Source organism: Prionailurus bengalensis, chromosome X (genome assembly GCF_016509475.1).
Source record: "Prionailurus bengalensis isolate Pbe53 chromosome X, Fcat_Pben_1.1_paternal_pri, whole genome shotgun sequence".
NCBI classification, from domain to species: domain Eukaryota; kingdom Metazoa; phylum Chordata; class Mammalia; order Carnivora; family Felidae; genus Prionailurus; species Prionailurus bengalensis.
In genome coordinates this window covers 123,041,319-123,059,879 of record NC_057361.1, presented here as the reverse complement: position 1 = coordinate 123,059,879, position 18,561 = coordinate 123,041,319, and the positions used below count along the sequence as shown (strand labels likewise).

The following is an 18,561-nucleotide window of genomic DNA, read 5'->3' as shown; positions in this document are numbered from 1 at the left end:
AAAGTCTGAATTTTTGGAAGGGTAGAGAACATGAATTTTCTCCATGTTTCTTCACTAATATTGCCCCTCAATTTTTTTAAAGTTTATTTATTTTGAGATGGGGGGAGGAACACACACACAGAGAGAGAGAGAGACAGAAAGAGACAGAGAGAAAGAGACAGAGAGAGAATCCCAAGCAGGCTCTGTGCAGTCAGTACAGAGCCTGATGCAGGGATTGATCTCACAAACCCTTGAGATCGCGACCTGAACCAAGATCAAGAGTCAGACGCTTAACCAACTGAGTCACCCAGGTGTCCCACCCCTCAATTTTTTTATGTTTGTTTATTTATTTTGGAGGGGGGGGAGAGAGAGAGAGAGGAGAGAGAGAGAGAGAGAGAGAGAGAGAGAGAGAGAGAATGTGCACAAGTGGGGGATGGGCAGAGACAGGGAGAGAGAGAGAATCCCAAGCAGACTCCACTGTCAGCACAGAGTCCGATGCAGGGCTTGAACTCATGAACCGTGAGATCACGACCTGAGATGAAACCAAGAGTCAGAAGCTTAACTGACTGAGCCACCCCAGCACCCTGCCCAATTTTTAATCCTTATAAGTTTTGCGAGAATTTTCATCTTGTGCATCTTGGAAAGTCCCTGGCAGCCTCGAACACACTGAGAAATCAATTTCCCCTTATAAAGCTACAGAATGGCAGTGGTGGCTTTCACAGAGCATAAAGTAAGTCCGAGAGATACTTCACATGCTTCTCTGAACACAGAAAATTGGAAGGTGGCTGCCTGGCCTGGCAAGGTGAGGCTGCTGTCCTCATAATCTCCTTACTTTTGTGGCTTTAACTTAATCATCTGATTCTATGCAAGCATAGTTTTTTTTTCCTTTAGAATAGTCCACACTCTTTTGATCTTTTGGAGTGCTTTTCTGGGAAAATATGCATGCTAAACGTGTCCAGTGTTTGTCTGAAGGTTTAATTACAAGGGCCTCAGATTTGTAACCGTTTATGCAGACACATGCAACATAGTAAAAACTAGGCCCAGCATAATCAATTAATGGAGCCAGCGGTGACCTGGAAATAAGGACCTATCAGGTAAAGAACAGCTCACTCAATCTCAAAAGCAATTATTTACTCCATCCAGCAAATGATGGTGCTTTCCCACTATTCAGAAGTGGATTAAATTATTTTACAAATATCTGCAGGTTACCGGAAAATACCACGATGGGCCTTTCTTTTCTTTCTCCTTCTTCCAGGAATTTTTCTGATTTCCCACAAATTCTCCTCCATAGAGACCAACAAGAGGCCCTCCCCCTGCTATCACCTTGTCTGTTTCCCTGAAATTCCAGACACATGGGAAGTTTACTGTGCACCTGTGGCCTTAAATGTCAACTCTGCGGCCCCTCCTTTTTACAATTTTTTAAAATGTTTATTTTATTCTTGAGAGAGAGACAGAGCGTGAGCAGGGGAGGGGCAGAGAGAGAGGGAGACACAGAATCCGAAACAGGCTCCAGGCTCTGAGCTGCCAGCACAGAGCCCGGCGCAGGGGCTCGAACTCACAAACCGTGAAATCACGACCTGACCTAAGATGGACGTTTAACCGACTGAGCCACCCAGGCGCCTGTAATCATGGCCCCTTTTTAATAACTGAGGCAGAAATACTTAGAAAACATGGTTTATAACAGGAGTCCCGATAGTGCCACCTTTCTTGAATTGTGCTTTGGAAAGGCAAGTGTCAATGCCAAATGGTAAAATTATCACACTTCACTTCCACCCACCACGTTTCCATTTTAATTTTATGAATGTTGCAAATTATAACACTCACATTATAACCTCTGAAGGGGGTCATTTATCAAGGCAGTGTCCATCAACTATAAATTTTCCATGACGTTAATCAAATGGTAAGAACTAATTATGATGGCTTCTAAGAAGAAGACGCACGGGACAAACCATTAGGAGGAGGAAATGATATTTTTGGAAAACATAGCAGATTCTAATTATGAGGGAGACGAGCTTAGGAAGATGGCTTTGGAAAGGCCATGAACCTGAGGAGCTCCACGGTCTCAGAGTACATGGTGTACGGAGACTTGGCTTCCAGAGGGTCGCGCTCCATCGCGTTGCCGCATTCGGTGAACGACAGGGCTGCGTCGGCGTAATTCACGGCTTTGCCAAATTTCTCAAACTGAAACGGGAAGATCGCTCGTGAGCACGATATTGCCTCTCTTCTCCCTCTTATAAAGGAGTGGATCTCAACCTGGGGCAATTTTCCACCCCCCACCCCTGGGAACATTTGGCAACGTCCAGAGATATTTCTGGTCATGAGCACGAGGCCGGAGAGACTGCCACACATTCCCCAAGGCACAGGACAGGCCCCGTGACGGAAAGGGGAGTCGATGTGTGACTTTGTATCGACAATGACGCAGCTGATTTAAGGTTCTATTGTCATGACACTGGCGCTGGTTGAGAAGAGAAAAGGCGGCCAAGGTGGCGTGCGTGTCGTGGTGGTGTTATCATATATTTGTGGTACTGTTGTCGTCAGTATTTTTTAGTGGCCCGGCATGCAAATCACTGCCTTGGGTAGTTTCTATGCAGTGAATGGACTAGCCTGGTCATTGCAGGGTCCTATGGACAGACCTTGCAATGAACTCTGCTTTTGGTAAGGCTCCTGGACCAAGTCCACGTACAGTCTGTGCTTGGAACTCTTTGGGAGCACGTCGACTCCCACCCCAGGAGAAGGGTAACAAATTGACGCTATTGTCATGACAAATGTGAGGCTTCAGTGCGACTGTTGACAATAATCACATCACTTTCATTGTAAATGATGGTCTGAAATAGCGTGTCAAAAAGCCAAAAAATATAGCACTACTAAATATTTTAGTTTAGTAAAATTTTATTGCAAAAGGTTTTAGCCCTGATAATGGTCATGATTAAACTGACTTAGACATACTGATTTCTTTTTTATGTGTAATGAATATTATATATGACACTTTTATAGTGAGTATTTTATAACAGTGTTTAATGTTTTCAATTTTTGATAGCGGCATGTAAGAATTCCACTAATACGGAATTTTATGGAAAAGAACCAGTATAATGCAGACTTAGTTATTTTAATTTTCTTGTATACCTTTTATCAAAAATTTTCTTGTGACTGTCAAGGTTTCAATTCTCAAAATGGCAGAGAGGCTGTCTCTAGCAAAGGATTAAGTACAATCGCTTGTTGTAAATGACTCTATAACAAATGTTCTTCGGCTTTTACATACCGCAGGAATTCTGTGGTTTCCTTACTGTAAGCTATTGTGGGAAAATACTGGTTTCAACCAAATTCAAAGTGATTTGATGAAAACCTGTGTGTGTATATGCAAACTATCTCCTTCTTCTCTTGCCTTACAACATTATTTCCTTAGGTAATCCAGCTCCAACTGACTCTCCCATGGGGAAATTAATCTTTACATCCTGAGTTTTCAAAGTGACTTTTCATTCACAAACCCATAGCTGCAAGGCTGCTTAAAGATCTCCTAGCCCAAACCTCTCTTTTTTTCCAAGACAAGAAACTGAAGTCCAGATGGAAAATTACATGGCCATAGTGCCAATCAGTGGCCAGGTCACGCCCCCTTCCTGGGCCTCAGTTTCCCCATCCATGAAACGAGGGGCTTGAACTACAGAGGGGCTTCTAGCCCTGACACAGATATAAGCCTAGCAAAGATATCTTCCTCTAGATGAGTGTTTCTCCACCTTTTTTCCATCATTACTACCTCACCTCTGGCTACTGAGGGAGCTATTTCAGATATTTTTTTCACACAGCTCCACTGAAATTCCAATGCCAAAAATATATTCATTATCTCTTTATGTACTGTGGCCTGGGGGGGGGGGCAGGTCACACACCATTGCAATGTCTGACTTTTTTACTTTACCCCCCAAAACTGGTTTTTGCCCCCTTGTGGGGGATGAAGTCCCCACAAATGAAAATGCATTTTCTAAATGGCTTAGACCAAGAGTGATTTTGGGGGTACACATAAAGACGACAGTGGAAGGTACAGAGTATTAGTTCTTAATCACACATATGTATCTCTGTGGCTGTGATGCTTCTCAGTTCTTTTAAGTCTCACCCACATGGTCTCCTCTGCACATCCCACTCTTCCTGAGCCCACGGACCAGCTTGTCAAGAGAACGTTTATGTGCTCCCTTGCCCTGATTTTGACAGGGTCGACCCCAGAGCACTTCTGTGCTGCTGCGGAGTTGAGGACACACCTTCCATATCACCGGCCCCCCATACAATGGTCACAGGCACCGTCTCCCCAGCATCTCTGCTGGAGCTGGACCCGAGCCTGCTTTGTCTTTTTCATTTGCAGGAGCAGAGGACAATAGTTTTCAAAGGATGGTTCACCCCACAGAAAGGTTAGCTGTAGGCAATACCTGAGCAATTTGGACCATGGTGGGGAACTGACAGAAAATAGGGAAGCGTCAGATGCAGCTGGTGTTGACACAAGTCACAGCCCTGCCAGGGCCTTAACACCGCGGGTCCTCTAAGTCCTGGGTGGACCCAATGCCATGGTGGAGGATACCACGGAGAGCCTTCTCTAGGACAGTGGAGAGTGTTAATGCCCATACCAGGGTCCCAGTCTCAGAACTTCTGATTCCATTTGTCTGGGGTATGGCTTGGGCATCATGTTTGTTTTAAAGGCCCCCAAAGAATTGTAACACGTGGCTGACACCCCCTGTGGGGAGGCGCAGTCAGAACAACTCAACATGCTGAGCTCATGGTTGATCTAGGTGGCCAAGACCCTTGGAGGCAGTGGGGCCATGCGTCCTCAGAAACCCAGATGACAGAAGTTCCCTTCTCTGTGTAGGGTCCTCGCCTGGCTGTACGTCTCACTCTGGAAACATGTGATCGATGCAGCACAGGGCGGAGGGTTTTCTACACACCCGGGTTTCCCAAAGCCCATTTTTGAGGCCACGTAACCAGCTTTCTATAACCTCTCTGCACACCGGTCCTGATTTATTGGGACCAGTGGGGGTTCCCACTTTCTCCAGGGCAGTTTCAAAAGTCATTTGAAAATTCACTTGAAAGATAGCAATAGCGTATGCCATTTAGCTCCTGAAGTTAGGGCAAGGGGAGGAAGAGCAACAACATGGATGATGGCAGGGCAACACTCTCTCAAGGACTTGGGAACTATGCTGTGAGGAATCGACCAGCCCCAGTCTCCCTGTGTCAGAGCAGCGAGGAACTCTGACTCGTATGTAAAGTGCCTTCTTGGTTCCCCTTCAAAGCATAACACCTTAGTGGGAGGAAAGCAACAAGAGGAACAAAACCTACCAGTGCGTCAGCTTTGTGCTTTAGCTTCTTAGCCTCTTGCATGTAATAATCAGCATTGTGAACCCTAAACAAACGAAACGAGCTCTTTCAGCAACCAACGTTTCATCTTTCTGCCGACAGCCAGAAGAATCACAGATTATTTCGCTATAAATCCATTCCAATACAACGCCCTCAAAAGGGCAGGTGAATGCCCTCCTTCGTATGACAACCAGCCTGGAAATATCCCCAGAAGTGGAACGTGAAGTGTGTAATGGAGCATTAGGATAAATAACTGCCCCTCTAACCTAGCCATTCCACGGTCTGAACATTCCACAGACCCAAACGAACCTGGCTGCCGTTGACACACTGTTCCATCTGAGGACGCGGATAAGAAAGGGGGACAAAGCAACCTAGAATTAAGCACCTGTCTTTGGAAACGGTAACAGAGCTCCATGATTAAAATGGGCCAAAGACATTTCTTGGTGGGGACAGAGCTGTGCGTGGGGAGGAGGAGCTACTGCCGAGGTCTTACTTTGGGTGACACGTGGAAGGTGCTAGAAAAGCCATAAAGCCTCCACCCCCCGCCCCGCCGTGTCCCTGATAACTGGGGGACAACATACGAGTCGTCAAAAGTGAGCTTGGGTCTCCGGACGTTGGTGGTGCTGCTGGACAGAAGGGGCAGGGCCGCCCAGGATGCCATTTCCAGGTGACTGCTGTCCATGAGGCCAGTAGTGATGGTAGATGTGATGGTGGAAATGGTTGTGGTAGTGGTTGTGGTAGTGGCTGTGGCAGTGGCGGTCGCAGTGGCCGTGACAGTGGCGGTGACAATGGCAGTAGCAGTGACAGTGGCAGTGGCAATAGCAGTGTTGGTGACCGTGACGGTGGCAGACGCGGTCTTTTTTGGAGTGTCTCCATCCTGGGAAAAAAGACGAAGATATACTTTGAATGTCAAGCACATTAGGAAACAAGGCAAGAGAAAAGAAAACAATGCATACAGCTGCAGGATAAATACGTGACCCTGGTATATCACCAGCTTCTTCTCTGTGACGACACCAACCCCAAGCTAGTCAGGCGCTGTCATTACGTAAGCCCCATTACCCCATGAACACAGCCATTGGGAAATCTGGTAGGAGAGGTGGGTGGGGATAGAAGGAAGGGGGAAGGGAGGGAAAGAAAGATAGATGAGCAAGGAGAGAGAGAACTGAGCAAGAGAGAGAGAGAGACAAACAGAGAGACAGCGAGACAGAGAGAGAGAGAGAGGTGGACCTGATATGTATACTTTTGATAAGAGAACAGCTCAGAACTTTCACTAGGGTAAATAAGGTACCTTAGTCACTCTGCAAAATACCAAATTCAGTGCAGCAAATACCAGCATACCAGGCCTTGTAGCCTGGGACCAGGGCTGAAGCTGCCCTTTTGTTCACTGAGGTCTTGACTAGTGTCTGTGTCTATGTCACCTGAGGGCCTCCGGGATGGTAACAGCTCGACCAGATCAAAAACCAAATGGGTAAGAGACTTCTGGGTTTCACTCGGAACTGTCATTGCCCATAAAAAGAGTGGGATCCAGATGAAGAAAGTAGGTGAAAAGATTTATAATCCTGTGACAGTATGTGTCACGAGACCACGTGCCTTGTTCACACGGTAGACTCCGCCCTCCCCACCTGGCAATGGTGGGATGATCCTGACTGTTCTATTTCTGGCCATGCTTTGCCATGGGACCTCTTCCTCCTTCTGCTCTTCTGAGTTGGTATCTCCCTAAGGTTGGTATCTACCAAGGTTCATTCCTCAGATCTCTGCTTCCTTGACCTTGGCAGGGTTTGCCAATCGTGTATGCATTGGCACAGATTTGACAACATGCAGATTACTGCCAAATGGAAACCTTGATCTTACCTTCTCTCTGGAGCTCTAGACCTGCAGTGATCACCTCTGGATCATTACCACCAAGATGGCACATTAGTACCTCAAAGTGCTCTGAAACGAATTTGATAACCAAAGCAGTCCCCTCTTTCCATTAATGGCAGATGGTCTTCCGTGTCACCAAGGTTGGATTTCTCCATGTCAGTAAGGGCACTGTGGTCATCCCTGGGGTAGGAACACTGGAACCAGTGTCTCCCGACCTTGCCTTCCATCTGAGCTGCTCTGCTCAATCAGCTTTATATACCGGAGTTCTGTAAATTCTTTCCTTTCAAAAAATGACAATGTTCCTAAACTCTTTTGCAAAGAGCTTCAGAATAAAATGAATTTCACAGCTGTATCTCATCTTTAATTTCTTCCTCTTCATTGCCCTTATCCAATCAATTCCAAAGTCCTATTCATTCCATCTCCCCAGTGTTTCCCAAGTCTGTCCCTCCCTCCTCTGAAGCCTCAAAGTGCAGGTCCTCGTGGCTTCTGACCGAGACCATCAGCCTCCTGGTTGGACCCCCGCTAGCCTCCCCAATCCACTCTCAATCTGCTGCCGGCCAGCCTGCACTCCTTACGCAAAGCTCCAATGCATTTCACTGCCTCGCATCCAAATGCAAACCCAAGGCTGAGCTCCTTTGCTGGCATGTAAGGTCCTCCCAGATCTGGCTTCAGCTTTTCACGCTATCTCCCACTACTCATTCCCACGGAACTTCCGCCAGACTGAACACATCTCACTTTCTTCACTGTCCTGCTTTGGTTCATGTGTAGTCTTAAAGTTGAAAGAACCTCCCCTTTGTTGCTTTTTTTTTTTTTTTTGCCTTAAGATAATTTACTTTTTAATTTGAAAAAATTGTGGTAAAACACATGACTGGCTTATTTCACCTAGCATAACATCCTCAAGGCTCATCCCTGTTGTAGCATGCGTCAGAATTTCCTTCCCTTTTAAGGCCGAATAATATTCCATTGTATGGACAGATCCCATTTTCTTTATCCGCTTCCCTTTATTTCTAAACCGTACTCATCTATAAAGGTGCAGCTCAACAAATGCCTTCTCCTCCAAGAAAACCACCTTCTGTCTACAGCCAGAAGTGCTTTAATCCTCCTTGGTCCCTTTAGAGATCTGAAGTCTGTCTCAATCCCTTCTCTATGACACCAATCACCACAGCCATTTTATATTCTAGCTCTTTGAGCACATGTTTCATTGCTTCCCTTGCACTGAGAGCTCTCTGAACACTGGAGCCATCTCTGATTTATGACATGGCTACCGTACCCCATACCCCCTGCCCCACAGCCTTGTGCTCCCTGTAATCTGCTGAGTACATGAATGCATACCTGCCTTAGTCAAACGGCAAAAGGTCACCTTAAAAATATAAGCCAGTACGCCTGGGTGGCTCTGTCTGTTAAGCATCCAACTTCGGCTCAGGTTACGATCTCATGGTTCATGAGTTCGAGCCACGCGTCAGGCTCGCTGCTGTCAGCTCAGAGCCTGCTTTGGATCCTCTGCCTCCCTCTCTCTCTACCTCTCTCTCTCTCTCTCTCCCTCTCTCCATCTCTCTCAAAAATAATAAAAAAAATTAAAAAATTAAAAATAGAAGCCAAATGTGAACATTTCTTATGTCCATGAAAGTGTATCTTTTCCACTTGATCCAGGATCTTCTAATTATCAAAAATTCTTACCGCCAAGAGCTTGCTGAGATGAATTTAATGAGAGCTACACATCTAAAAATTGTTATGATGGATAGGGAGAAAATAGTTGACAAATCATCATGGATTTTATTCAACCCAAACACATAAAAAAATCGGAGCCTTCTAAAACTCCTAAGCCAACTCCATGTTTCTACTGCCAAAGCCAGATGGCCCAGACCAAACAGTGGAGTCAGCCCAAGACGGTCCCACTCATCTCTACGGCCAAGATATGTGACAAGAACTCTGAAGCACTACATCCAACTGCACACATGGCGTTGATGTCAGTCCTGGCACATTGGACTGGAAATGGCTTTATTCAGCCATGATCATGTAAGTTACATAAACATGTCCTCTGTCCATGCTCAGCCATCCACTGACTCAATAAATAAGTCTTCATGCAAATGTGGAATACAGGGGATGCAGAGAGCACAAAACTGAAAACACGTTGGGAGCTAGAAGAAGCCCTATAGATCATCTAGTTAAATGCACTCACTTTATGGACTCTAGAGGTTTCATAATTTGCCCAAGGCCACAGAAAACCCACTGCAATTTTAGCACTACGAACCAAGTATCTTAACTCTTAGGCTAGGGCAAAAATATACTAGTATTCTGGCTTTGAAGCCATTCACAAAGAGAACGAATGGCCAAAGAAGAGGCAATGGGTGGTCAGTCATGGGAGACTATCATAGGACACTCCAGTGATTTTCTTAAGAAGGACAATCCATTTCTAGGTGGAGAAGTAACCATACTTATCAGGTTTCCCTAGCTGCTTTTAGTTCTTGTAGAAATGACTTTGCAGATTCTTGTGAGCGGTACCATTGTCATAACCACAACTGTATTAAGCACCTGATTCTTTGTGCCGATATACCAGGCCCTGTACAAAGACAGCTGGCTACATAAGGTGTGAAAAATAGGATAGTATAATTATTGTTGAGACTAGATGGCTTATTTCTAACAAAGTCGGCAGTTTTAAATGTGAATACAAATATTACGTTGGTGTGTGTACACACATGCAAATTTCATATGGAAAAGGACTATTTTATAACAACAATTTCTCTATACCGGCGAAGATATTTGCCCAGATACATATGCCATGCCAGCCATCTCAGATGACGGAGGACTCTATGTCGGGGTCCTTCAAGCTCAGAGGCCTCATGGCTTTTTGTGGGAGTGGTAAATGGGCACTTCTGGTTCCGCGTCCACCAGGTTGGCATCAAGACATTCGAAAGCTCATTGATTTTCACATAACTACGTTTTTATATTACACTGAAAGGAGACTAGATGTATATGGACGCTACATCTGCACATACATGGAAAAGCAGATGCATTGGTCGTTAATATTCACTGATGACACTACTGTTTGTGGCTTCTGTGCTTCAGGTACCTATACCTGAGACAGATGGAAAGACTGGGCGGATGTGAAAAGTGATACAGAGTCTCAATTTTCTATGCTAATGGAGCAGCCATGCAGAAAATCCAAAGGGCTGGATAATCCTTTGGCTGGGCTTAGAACCACAATTGTGTGATTTTTAGCAACAGATTCATCTTTTAAATTCCATCCTTTACAGCCACTATTTTAAGCATAATTCACCCATGCTAAGCTGGGTGGTGGGAAGATGTAACTGAGGGTTCCAGCCCCAGTTCAGTGACCTTGGGCAATCCCACCCCATCCACGTGTTCACTAAATGATCGGTGCCTACCCCGTGCCAGATGCTGTGATCAGTATTTTGGAAGCTTCCCACTGCCAAGACATGAAAGCATTGGACCAAAGGATATCCAAGGCCCCGAGTCTCTGCATAATAATCTGTTTGGTTAAGTAAGACTGGAATGAAAAATTCATCCTACGTTAGAATAACCAAGATCTGAAATAACGGAGAGTTTGCGTGTTTCTGCACACACGCACTTGTATCTTCTGCCTCTTCCGCCCATCCCCCCATGGTCGCGTCCAGTTAGATAAGCTGGGTCAACTTGTTTCTACCTGATGATTCTAATATTTCTTCCAAGATGCTTACATTTACGGATATCCCTTTGAAAGTAGCACAGAATTTGCCTTCACTCCTCTTAGGTTTGGTAGAGGTGATCTGTCCAATAACAGGGATGTTTTTGTCTTGACCAAAGGGACCATTGGTGCCACTGATGTTTCTACGGTGTGGAGGATCCTCTGGCAGCGGGGAAAGTGGCGGAGGAAACAGCTTTTCTTCTTTCCTTCTATTTGCTCTCCTGGATGAATTGTTCCTGTGTAAACAAAAAGTATAGGGCATCATAAAGTTTTGTCTCTCTGTTGTGGCTTTTCCCATGCTGCTGGTACTTTCGACTTAAGTGATATTTTAGTTGATGGTCTTTTGCCTATGGTGAAGAGTATATATATATAAATGCACATAGACATAGATATCTATAGAGAGATATAACTATAAATAAATGCAAATGTATGTATCCAAGAATAAACACATGTCTTTGAAGCAGAACTCCATGAAAAATGTAAATGTCTAATGGAGGGTGCTACAGTGTGATATCTGCAACCTTTCAAGATTCCTCTTAATTAGATTTTTATGGAAAATCCAATGCAGACTTTAATCCCGTCATTTTTTAGGATGGTTCCTACTTATTTTGCCCCAGGACTTAACTGCATAATCACACAATGAATGGTACAATAAACAATTAGCGGGGGGGATATCTTCTTAAGAAATAGCATGCTTTTACATTACTTAGCTATCAATAACACGCTAAATACTTTTGTGACACGTTGCACACTGTACGTTCACAATGTTCTGTGCCCATTCTGAGGCGTAAGAAGCCCCTGACCTTAAGCTGTTACGCTGGAGAGTTCTGATGTGCTCCACTTTCCAGAACCCATTTGAAAACTATTTTGTCATATCGCCACGAGACATCTGTAGTTCTAGAAGTACTCCTGTGCTTTCAGACTGATTTATCTGCCCATTAAATGGGCACCATCAAATAGACAGAGACTTCAAATAAAACAGAACAACTAAAACCTTATGCTAGCTGCTTAACATGGTAATTGGGTCATGGATTTTCATTTTAGTTACTGTCTTAGCCTAATCAATGAAGATTACTTGAATTTTAATCTTTTCTTAGACAACTAATATTGCACTGTGCAGCCATTTACTTTCCATGATTATTGACTACAATTTTCGATAGCAAATTAAGTCAACGAGAATTTATGTTTTCCTCTTGGTCAATTTCAGTCAGTGTCTAGAAATATAGATTTACAATATCTCAAGGCAACAAATCAAAGATGAACAAGCATTCAAGTGGTTTGATTTCCTGCAATGGTAGCAGTCAACGCCGTCTGCTCATTCCACTTCCACTGTGTCGCCCACATTTGCCAACTGTAATAATATTTGCCATCTCTTCCATCTTTTGTTTCATAAATGTGGCCCTATGTCAATTTTTGTCAAGCAGCAACAGTTCTAAAAACATAACTGCTTCTGCCATTACATCAATTAGTTAAAATGAACTAAAAAAATATTTGCCAGTGGATTTTGCAAACTGTTTTGATGCGGAGAACCATTTTCGGATAGCTGTGATGTCTGATTAAAACAATGGTGAACATGTGGATTCGGACTCCTGTCCACGAGGAAGCTCCACAAACATCAGGCCACCCTAAGTGTAATCAATACGGAGGCATCGGACTTCCGGGTATTTGTATGGAGGGATGTTAAGCATCGCCATGGCATCTATGGGGGGGGCGGTGAATGGTTTGTTAGCCACAGCCACTCCTCCACTACTTGAGCTGCCTGAGAAGGTAGTGAGGACTTCAGGGGGCAAAGCTGTTCCCTAGAAGCATTGGATTTGCCAGTGGCTACTACAGTCGGGCTAGGCCTTCCCATCTGCCACTGTACACAGGATGCCGCACACAGGCCAGCACATTCTGTGCAGCGGACATTGGTCACCTGGGCCCCTTTCCATGCGTTTGCTAGTGAGCTACAACCATGGGGCCTTTAATAACTTCCTTGGTGAAGGCTACCCAGAGAGCATGTTCTACAGATCGCTCTGTCACCATTATGGCGCCTTACTACGAGAACGGTTTTTGCCACTTTGGGCACCTCTTCGTGTATGGCAGAGGAAGCCAGCAGACAAGAGATGTGTGTCCCCACCACCACTCAGTGCTTCAGAGGCCCTGCTGATGGTTCAAGCTCCTGAGGAGGTGCGGGATGCGGGGTGCGGGTGGGGCTCCGCAGGGTCCTCCTGCTGGACAACAGGAACCACAGCTGTCATGGTCTGGTGTGGCATTCCTGGCTAGGTTTAGAACATTCATTCAGAAAAGTGAACGCCGTCTCATAGAAATTTCCAAGGATGGGGTTTGCAGGGTCGACAAGGCACAAGGAGTGGACAGAGCAGACATGGATTTGTTGGATGAACCTAAGAACCTGCTTCGGGCCCCTCCTGAATGATAAATGCTACTAGGTAAACACTGCTTTCCTAACGACTACAAAAGCAGAAAGACCGTAAAGACCATGAGTTAGAAACACCGTTTTATGAAGAGCCAATTCAGATTATGGCACATTTACTGAGTAGTTGGTCATCAATCTTCCACGACATGGGAGAAATAACAGGTCACTGGGCTGCTTAGGGAGACTGGCATCAGAGACTGATGGTTGTGGCAACGCCTCCTGCCTTTTCCTGGTGCCTTCAAGTGGCCTGAACTGGCCAAAGCCTGGGAACTGGGAAGGTAGTACCACCCAGCGACGCCATTTTAGTCCGTCCTCCAGGAAAGGAGGAGGGCCATGGAAGGACCATGTTTGACCACTGGGGAAGAAGCACGCTTCCCCACAGGCCTGGCTCACTCTGTGGTGAAGGGCTCAGCTTGCCCCATTGCAGGGGCTTCTAGTTCTGAGAAAGCCAAATATGCAACGGGATGTTTCAGAGCGAAGTTATACCCGGGATACACAGGCACCACACAAAGCGCTATGGAGCCTCTGGCAGAGGGGCAGCTCGGGGCCCAAATCTTATTATACCAGGTGGGTAGCGTGGTAATTGGCCTTTTCCTACCTCTCATCTCAAAACAACAAGGAGCTAAGCAAATGGAAGCTGAAAACTTATTTCCGACATCTTACGTGCGGCTGATTGATGCCATATCACTGATGTTAAACAGTAATCTGTGAAATCATTTGTTAGCAGCAGTAAGCCAGATTGCCTCTCTGCTCTGGGCTGCTAATAGGCTCCAAAACTGGTCTTTGATGGAAGTAATCTCTAATGTTGAATGAATTTATGGCAATAAGTATCCAGACGGAATGGTTCCAGTAGCTGACGTGACTGTTAGTTAAGTGATATTTACAAGATGGAAGAACTCGGTCCCAACACTCGGTAGCAACAGAGGGGGGATCTTGTCTGAGGAAGGCTGGGGCCATTTGAGTGAGGGGACAAGGGGGCCTCGCGCCTGACTCTGGCCCTTTGGTGCAAAGAGGGAGAGGTGGAAGGGGCGCCAGCTGGTTGGAACGAACATACGTATCTTCAGCTGGCTTTCCCTGACACACAACTGCCCCTCATCTCCCTGGCCTCCACAAACGTGTCATGTCCCCGGCCTCCGAGGAGTTCAGGAGGTACCTACTAGTCCTCAAGCTCTGTATTAAGGTTAAGTAATGGCACCAGAGACGAAGCAGCATCGGGGGCATCCCGTTAAGGCCAAGGGGTTGTTTTCATCACTATCAAAACTAGAAGTGGCCCAGAAGCAGGTGATCTGCTTCAAGTGACGGGTGCTTCTTGATTCTGTCCCTTTTTAATTCATTTACTCCTTTTACTCTTCCCTTAGTGCTGAAAGTTCACTTTGGTCCTCCACATGAGTTGGAGTAAAGAAATACTGCTAGAAAGCTCATGGAGTCCCCCCAAATGTGGCAGCCTGTGTTCCCCCCCTTTACACCATCCTCGTTAGACCGGTGGCCAGGGACAGCTGTCAGGACTGGACTGAGCAACTTCTGTTTTCTTACTTACCATCCCTCTGAAACAGGACCGTCCCCGCACCCCCCCCCCCCGCCACAAAAGGCTTCAGTCGATGTTTCTAAAGAATCTGAACAATCGAGGTGTCATACAAAGACAGGGTAACCACTCACTCTTTAGTGTTGGGAGGCTTGTGGGGTGGGGCTGGTGAGATGCATGGGGGCAGCAGGCAGATAGCGGCGGCCTCCTCCAGACGTGGCTTCTTCTCAGGGATTTTCTCTGCAATTTCCGTTGGCTTTAATGGGAAGAAAAATACAGTGTTTGAAATACATGGCACATGCAGACATTTAAAACGCACGAGCGAGGGAGACAGTTTGCTTCTATTTTAACTTCTAGATTAGCCAGGGGAGTTAAACGCACATCTCTGATCAGAAAGAAAAGCAATCGGCCTTGCCTAGCTTAGTTCCTACCAAGAAGTTGGCATTTGAGTGAGCTGAGCTGCGATGTGACCCTCTGATTAAAGATTGGGTGGCACAGGAATCTCCTACCAAAAGCAAAGAGAATCTATAATTTTCAGACCCTGGCTGCACTGCCGTCATCCCTAAGAGTGGGGAAACGGTGACAGGGCAAGAGCCCCAGACTTTCTGTGGCAGCTATTAAAAGTAATACTACCCAAATATCACGATGAGATGGTGTTACTCTAAAAAACTACCCTGAGATCTGGAGGTACAACAGAATGAGCCTATGAGATACAAACTCACTTGCCTAGAGGTATTTGAAATGGAAGAGGCCATTTTGGGTTTTCCCTTCTGATGATAGTTTTTTTTTTTTTGCTTTTTTGTTTTTTTTTTTTTTTAATAATTTCTACACCCAACGTGGGGCTTGAACTCATGAGCCCGAGATTAAGAGTTGCATGCTCTACTGGCTGAGAAAGCCGGGCATCCCTCTCCTTCTGATGATAATTTGTAGCACTGGAATTCAGCCCTAACCTCTCGCAGGTGAGGTTTCCACAAGTCGGGCCAACCACACAGGTCAGGGGACCCAGCGGGCTGGGTAGACTGTGTGTCGGCCAGGAACCCGGGTCATCAAAGTATCACCCAGGTGCGGGGATGCTGATGTGTGTCTGGGGAAATTCACAAGGCCCAGAGAATGCATTTTTGACCTTAGGAGCACTTGAGTGCCCGGCTGCTGCCAGGGTGGGGACTGTGGCCTGTGGACATGAAAGCAGGAGTCGCTTAAGGAGCCCATCCCAGGGACTGGCTACCTGGGGCAAGGCAACGGCCTTCATGGTCTTTCTTACACATCATAATCCTTCGTGTACCATATCGGATACTCTTCACACTGCCTGCCAAACCCGGACCGTTCCTAACACATCCTCCCCGGTCATGTCAAATACTTTCCCGTGGAAAGCAGCATTGCCTTCTCCAAACACTGCAATGCACTGCCATGAGCCTCCTTGCAAATGGGACTCCAGATCAAGTTCGCCAACACACAGCCACTGCTCATGCTCACTCGGCAGGCAACCGGGGACAGCTTACCTTGTGCTTACGCTTGCCCTTAGGGGCGGGTTTTTCCACAGCCGCAGCAGCGGTCTGGCGCTTGGGCTTCAGCGCAGTCTCCTTGGGGTCTGGCTTGGCTGGTGCTGCTTGCAGTGCGTTGTGACCGGGTACTCTAGACAGCAGGTCAAGGTCAATCTTCACCCAGAGATTTTTCAGATTCTCGTGATCTCGTAGAGGGGACAGAAGCTCCGTTTGCATGACAGGGATGGGCGAAAAAGCTGGTTCCTCACTATTGACGGATATGTTGCTGCTGCTGCTGCTGCTGCTGCTGCTACTGCTGACCAAGGTGCTGAGGGTCAGGCTGGCACCACAGGTTTCCTTCGATTTGGCAGAATTGCCCCCGGGAGCAATGCAAGGAGGCAGGACTTTGATCTGCAGGGTCTCTTCCTGATCTGTGTTGGAATCAGATGTCGATGAATCCGTTTCGATAAATTCCCGGGACTTTGGCACGATCTTGCCAGGCCCTCTGTACTTCTTTTTCTCGGCGGCCAAGGGAATGTTCGGCCTTGGTTCCTTCCTAGGGACTGGTTTGTGGGCAGATGGTTTGTTGCGGCCTCTTGGTGGATCAGGAAGCTCCACGCTTTCTTTTTCTTTGGGGGTGCTGCTGGTAATATTTGGTTTGGGCCAGGTAAACTCGTCAATGCTGGTGTTCTTCTCGACTTTTTTGGGCTGTTTTTTTCCAATTGTCCTTTGAGAAGCTGTCTCAACAGTTGTTGACAACTTATGCTTCAAAGCCTTTGTTTCTGGAGTTTTCTGGGTAGGCCGTGGACGGGCTTTCTCCCTGATAAGACTGAGGAGAGGCCTCTCTTTGGGTTCAGCCAGGACCTGGCTGGGGTTTGTCTTCACTTTGATCTGGACTTCCATTGGCTGGATGATTGGAGGAGGCACAGAAACCGTCTCCATGGGCGTTTCATTTTGGCCACAAATAAACGACTTGTTCTGGGAAGTCACTTTGTTAAGCCATTTATCCAACTGCCACTTGTTGGTTGAGGGCGGCTCAGGCTGCGGATGAGAAACGACAGCAAGAAAGAATTTCACCTCTTGGAAGAATCTGGACGGACACTCGGTACACCGAGTGCTGATAAAAGCTGTGCGTGTTAAGTGCCCATTCACACATTTAGAAACACACATGGAATCCACACTAATCAAATTACCCAGGTAGACAAAGACTCCACAACCCAGCCCCGATCTACTTATTTCAACAAATGGCTACTCCTCTTCTGAAAACATTCTCCACTCTGGCCAGGAAGGAAAGAATTCTTCACAGAGGGTTTTTCCAGAGAGCGGGCAGGGAGACCTGGCAGGGAAACCTGTTCCCCAAATCCTTTGGTGGGACTCATTGCCCAACCTCTCACCAGGAGGCAGAAGTAATGATCTCGGGTCCTGAAGACCCATGCAAACGTGCCTCACATGTAATTCAAAAGGAAAGGCTTCCTCTCTGCCAAAGTGCCGGTGCCTCCTATATGATGCTGCAGTTCACTGCAAAAAGAACAAGCCTTTTCTCTTTTTACTGAAGGATGAAAAGATCTGACTTCCAAAAAAGAAAAACACACTGCATTTTTGTCAGTGTATGGGCAATAACCAATTTATGGGGACATGCATGCAGGCATTAGCGTCCGCTGTTAAGCCATGGAAATGACGCGTACAATTCAGGTGCTTGATTCCCAACTCTGAATTCTGCCTGTTGAACTAAAAGAGCCATCATTTTTATTAGAACTGCTCTTCTTCTGAAAGCCGTCAGCTGAGGCTTATGGCACCAGCCAACAGAGGGTGACAGAATTAAAAACACTTGAGTAGCTGGGATTCCAACCCGCACAGGGCAATGGCAGGGAAGGGTCGAGGAAATCGTATCGGCTGCCACTGTTGGTTAAGGGCATGAGCTCTGGCAGGTGCACAGAGCCCGATTTCGGTCCTGGGTCTCCCAGTGTCCACCTGGGAGATGCTGGGAAAGTTCTCTCTCAATCTCTCAGAACCTTATTCTTTATTCTATAAAATGGGGATAAGGATAGCGAGGAGCCCAGAGAATTGTTCTGAGGATAACATGAAAAAGATCAGGTCAAGGGCTTCTCAAGGAGCCCGGCACATGGTCCACGTTCAGATTATTACAAACAAGTGTCCACAGAGCCCTGGACGGACCTGCTTGCTGTCTGAGGCGCAGGCTTGGGGGAACTGAGGGGTTATTCTGGACTCAGAGAGGAAGGGAGGGGAAGAGCACATTTTTTATTTCAAAAGTATAATTTTGGCA

General features: G+C 46.4%; 1 protein-coding gene across 8 annotated transcripts in view; it reads right to left on the bottom strand.

Annotated features, from left to right (window-relative positions):
- The window catches only part of AFF2 (AF4/FMR2 family member 2), a 454,373-nt gene that overhangs the window by 14,300 nt on the left and 421,512 nt on the right, over positions 1 to 18,561 (bottom strand). For all 8 annotated transcript variants that reach the window (XM_043570624.1, XM_043570628.1, XM_043570630.1 and 5 more), the window contains 6 exons: positions 16,296 to 17,318; positions 14,931 to 15,052; positions 10,872 to 11,094; positions 5,892 to 6,187; positions 5,293 to 5,356; positions 2,024 to 2,160 (listed from right to left, as the gene is read on the bottom strand). In XM_043570624.1, coding sequence (XP_043426559.1) covers positions 2,024 to 2,160; positions 5,293 to 5,356; positions 5,892 to 6,187; positions 10,872 to 11,094; positions 14,931 to 15,052; positions 16,296 to 17,318 — 1,865 coding nt within the window. The remainder of the gene's footprint in view (positions 1 to 2,023; positions 2,161 to 5,292; positions 5,357 to 5,891; positions 6,188 to 10,871; positions 11,095 to 14,930; positions 15,053 to 16,295; positions 17,319 to 18,561) is intronic.